At 33.7% G+C, this 4,869-nt stretch overlaps 1 protein-coding gene across 3 annotated transcripts; it reads left to right on the forward strand.

Annotated features, from left to right (window-relative positions):
- Positions 2,587-4,574, forward strand: LOC109223786 (transcription factor TCP5-like). 3 transcript variants are annotated; one of them, XM_019388213.1, is made up of 3 exons: positions 2,587-2,652; positions 2,773-2,868; positions 3,240-4,574. In XM_019388213.1, the coding sequence occupies exon 3, from the start codon at positions 3,269-3,271 to the stop codon at positions 4,253-4,255; it is 987 nt and encodes a 328-aa protein (XP_019243758.1). In that variant the 5' UTR covers positions 2,587-2,652; positions 2,773-2,868; positions 3,240-3,268; the 3' UTR covers positions 4,256-4,574. The 3 variants fall into 3 exon arrangements, with proteins under 3 accessions (XP_019243758.1, XP_019243757.1, XP_019243756.1); XM_019388212.1 differs by lacking the exon at positions 2,587-2,652 and adding an exon at positions 2,661-2,702; XM_019388211.1 differs by lacking the exon at positions 2,587-2,652 and having other exon boundaries at positions 2,697-2,868; positions 3,224-4,574.

Raw genomic sequence — 4,869 nt, forward strand, 5'->3', positions numbered from 1 at the left:
CCTGTTATGACTTTAGCCAGATCTAGTCCTAATTAAGAAAGCTGCTGCCTATCAAAAACATCTACTCCAAGATTAGGACTAGATCCCTATATAGGAGTACCTAATTGTTTTCTTTAGGGTTTAACGGTGGTTATGTATTGGGAAAAAACTGAATTTATATTGAAGGTGACGTGGCATGACACGTGGACTGGTCAAATGGTCAAAACATGATGATCAATTGAGGGGCACGGGCGATATCAGATACGAAAAGAAGAGAGTTAAATAGGCACGAGATGCTATTCAAATGATACGAGTCTCGTATCTATTTAACTTAATTAAAGCCAGGAGGTCAGAAGGAATTGAAGATATGAATCTGATAGCATAAAGGAGTCTAAATTCAGTATTAAATGTCAAATACGTTAGCGAATCAGCATTGAATAGGAATGATTGTGTAACGTTTCATTTAATGTCATTTAATGCTCATAATTGCCTCTTTAATACGGAGACATTATACCTTTTTCTAGAAAAATCAACTATAAAAGGAGGAGATCTCAGCATTTGTAAGGACACGAAATATCATTGAGATTACATTGAAATACAAACTTATTTACTGCTTTCTTATTCTAAAAAATTTCTTATTCTTTTTGTCTCCTGATTATCAGTAACCCGATTTTTTCTCTTAATTTCTAGTTTTAACCGAAATTCTATTTTTTGGTTAAACATGTTAAGGGGAAGCTTCAGGACTAATGTTTCAGAGACGAATCCAAGATTAATAGTTAGTGATTTTAAAATGAGCGTGATCTTATTTTATGTATATATTTTAACTTTTTTTTTGTATCTATACATGTAGGTAGTTCTAGCGGAAAATACAAGACATGCACTATTTTCGCCTCTGGTTATGATTTTCTCTTTCGAGTGACCTTTCTTGCAGAGCAGCCAAGGACGAAGCTACATGTCTTGAAGGATGGTCAATTGACCACCCTTCATCGGAAATTTACACTGCATATTTTAGAGGTATATATATTGAACACTCTTTGTCGGAGAACTTTTTTCACTTCCTTCAAACTTGAACACCATTGAGGAAATTCTTATCTTCGCCACCTGGGCAGCAAGCTAAGATTTTTAATTAGCTTTTTAAACTTATGTTGAATTTCTGCAGATACAACCAGCTACCCAATGGAACAGTTGTTTGGGATTTGATCATTCTTCTTGTCCTTTTCTTTTACGGAAGTTGAACTATTATGATTTTTGCAAAAGATTGGTGCTTTTGAGAACTTATACATAGTCCATTTCAAACGTTGGTAAATCTTAAGGCTCCGTTTGGCCATACATTTTGGCACCGTTTTTTCAAATCTTTTTCGAAAATATTGTTTGTTGATAGATTAATGATCTATTTTTGAAAAATTTCTGAAATTATTTTTCAAGTTCCCAAAATCTAGTTTAGGGTAGATTTTGGGTGAAACTTGTTCTCCCACTCAGAAAACTTCAAACTTTTTTCAAATAAAATGCATGTACAAACATAATTTCAACTTCCAAAAGTTATTTTTCAAAACTACTTCAAAAATTATTTTTTCAAGTTTCAACTAAATCTATGTCCAAACGCTAGCTTAAGGACTTGTGGAATTCCATTTCATCCTTCAATAAACTGCAAGACGTGAAGAAACTAATTAAAATGAAAAAATTCCCTGATAATGAAATAGCTGGTTTAAGTTAATTAGTAAAGTCCAAGTTGCTGCATGTAAATCTCACTGCAAAATATATAGAAGTGGTCCTTTCTCTCTCTGTGTGTACGTACTAAGTGGGAAGTCTTTTAAGAACTTTTATGTGAGTTGGTCCCTCCTCTACAAACGTAGCTGCAGCTTCTATCAATAAAAAAATAATCTCATCCAGCTAATCAACTCCTACTGTATATATGCACCACAACTTTGGGATACCGTTGTCCCACAAGTTTATCTGATTAATTGATATATTTAATTAATTACTGGACATTCTTATTTCATGATTATGTAAATTATGTCAGCATCTTTCAAAAGTTTCAAAAACGTACAAATTCTACTTTCCTCTTAAAGGAAAATAAGATTATATGGTACCGGTTTTTGTCAAGGATTTAATTATTCTGCTCTCTTTACATTTTTACTTGTCAAGGCATGCATATGAAATAATTAAGTAACTAGGATGATTAGCCATATAATTTCTTTTGTACTAGTAGTTTTCTTTTTCTTAGTCGAGGGTGGTCCATGTGAGGTTAACAGTCTACCTTTCCTTTGTAGCATCATTAAATAGTATGACAACTGAAAATTAAAATGTGAAACTATGTTAGAATGACCAGTTGACTAATTCATTTTGCAACATTTATTCATGGAGTAACTAGTCAACATATATGTGAAAGAGTTTAAGTTATATAGTATATCATTTGTTTAAGAAAATTTTATACTGTCAGGTCACCTTTATCTGTTGTAGCAGAATAACATGTAACCTGTAATTTAATCACATTTTAAGATTGCTTATAACCTGTAGATATCCTTTGGGTGATCTTGATAGTAGAAAAAAATCTTTACACTAACGATATATATAACTTAAACTCATATACGTATCTGTACGTATCAGCATGGGTAAGCGCCCCATGGCCACGGATTCGCCATACTTCTACTTTCCTCTCTGATATAAGGCAAAGTAAGAATCTAATTAACACTTCTTCTTTCCTCAAAAGTGTAACTTATCCTGTAAGTTTATTCTCTGTATATGAGTTATTCTTTTCAGAAAATTTTCACTAACATCCCATTTTGATGCAAGGCTGGGTGTATATATAAGAGGAAGTGACGTTATCAAAAGTTCATCCATTCTCAAGGTTGTGAGACAAGTTGAACTTTATCTGCTGCAAAACCTAATGTGAGTTTAACTTGTGACCTTTAACCTTCTGATTGTTTATTCAAAGAAATAATTTAATTTCTTATCTCCAGCTAGATATTAGTCATCCTCAGCAAGTCTTGGTTTAGCGGATTTATTGTGGAGATTTGTTGTAAACACCAAGAGCAACCCTAATTATCTTCACAGCTCCAAATTTATCCAAATCGAACATAAGTTAGAATTTGCACAAGAAATTTTACACGTATACTCCTCTCGTGATTGAATATCTCCTTATATTCCTTCTTGTGAAACATAATTTGCAATCAGATCACTAATTTTAATTTCATTTCTATCCTCTACTTGATGCTTAATGTTCTTTTTTCTTTATCATTTTTAGTTGTTGATTTTTGTAGATCGAGGATGAAGAACGACAGATAATATCATGAATTCAAGTGCAAATAATTTTATGGCGAAGCAAGAATCTGGTGGAACCAACAACAGTAAATTGACCTCAAAGGCTACTACATCAACAAGTTCAAGGCAGTGGGGAGGCTTTAAAAATCCAAGAATTGTACGTGTATCGCGTACTTTTGGTGGAAAAGATAGACACAGTAAAGTCTGCACAATAAGGGGTCTTAGAGATAGAAGAATTAGGCTTTCAGTGCCTACTGCAATTCAATTGTATGATCTTCAAGATAGACTTGGTCTCAACCAACCTAGCAAAGTTGTAGATTGGTTAATTGAAGCCACTAAACACGAAATCGATAAGCTTCCACCATTACAGATACCACCAGGATACTTCGCTCAGTTCCAAAGCGATCATCAATTTGATGCAGCTAATTTGAGAGCAAAATCCAAGGTAATTGATACGGACACAGTATATGGAAAAAACAAGTCTATTGCTTCAAATGAGCAAGAAAAACAAGAAGAAATTGGAGGTTATGTTCCTCAAATTTCAGCTCAGAGTTTCTTTCCATTAGGCAATAAATCTCCTAATTTACCAGGCCTGATAAACAGCAGCATGCCTTTCAATTCTTACTATCCATGGGAGCCTAATTCGAGTTTGTCTTTAGCTCATTTTGGACAACCCCAAATAGAAGAATCGTCCCAAAATAATTTTCCTTTATCATTGGCATCATCCTTGTCTTTGCCTTCAGGTTCTCAATTATACTTTAATCCAACAGCTACAACATTTTCACCTATGATTTCTCCTTATATGACCCATTATCCCATTGAAAATGATCCGAGGGCGCAGTTGAACCATTTCCATTTCTTAAGCTCAAGTTCACAACACGTCCTTCCGAATCCACCAGTGTCAACTCTTAACTTGATCAAACCCTTCAGTCTGAATGACGATCCAAGGTGGAATATTCATTCAAGAGAAGATGATGATGATGATAGCCAACCACATGAAGGCGGAGACAATTAATTCAATTGTTAGATTGGATCAGGAGAAAAAATTCTAGTATCTACAATGTGGCTTGGGAGCCTTAAGTCCAAGAAATATCAGGAATTATACGTTTCTGCATAATACAATATTATTTCAAAGACAAGATCATGTACCGGATAGAGCAAAGAAGATTATACTAGTTTCCTGCTCAGAGGTACATCAATTACAGTAAGACATTCTATCTCTAGTGCTATATACGTTTATAAAGTTTTACATCTTTTCTCTGCAGAACATAATATTACTTAAAACACAGTTTATATTACCACTGCGTGGTAAATGAGTATTGTATTTGCAGTTTTTTTGTGGTTCCTTTTCATTTTCTTCCTTCCTTGTTTGTTGGTGATTCTTTTTTTTCCCCCCCTCGGGTGTTATTAATGTGTTATAAATTCTACATTTTGGGTTCTAGTTTCTTTACAATTGGAATATAATATGATTGACTATTTTGTTATACATATCGAAAGTGTCTTTAGCATTATACTTTGCGTTCTTCTTAGAATAAACAGTTGCCATACTCGAGCCCTTTCTAATTATAAGTGAATTAAACTGCAGTTTGCAAAATTTAAAGGTAAGTAGGGAAATGGTGTTTAATTGGA

The sequence above is a fragment of the Nicotiana attenuata genome, chromosome 3, assembly GCF_001879085.1.
Source record: "Nicotiana attenuata strain UT chromosome 3, NIATTr2, whole genome shotgun sequence".
In the NCBI taxonomy this organism is placed as follows: Eukaryota; Viridiplantae; Streptophyta; class Magnoliopsida; order Solanales; family Solanaceae; genus Nicotiana; species Nicotiana attenuata.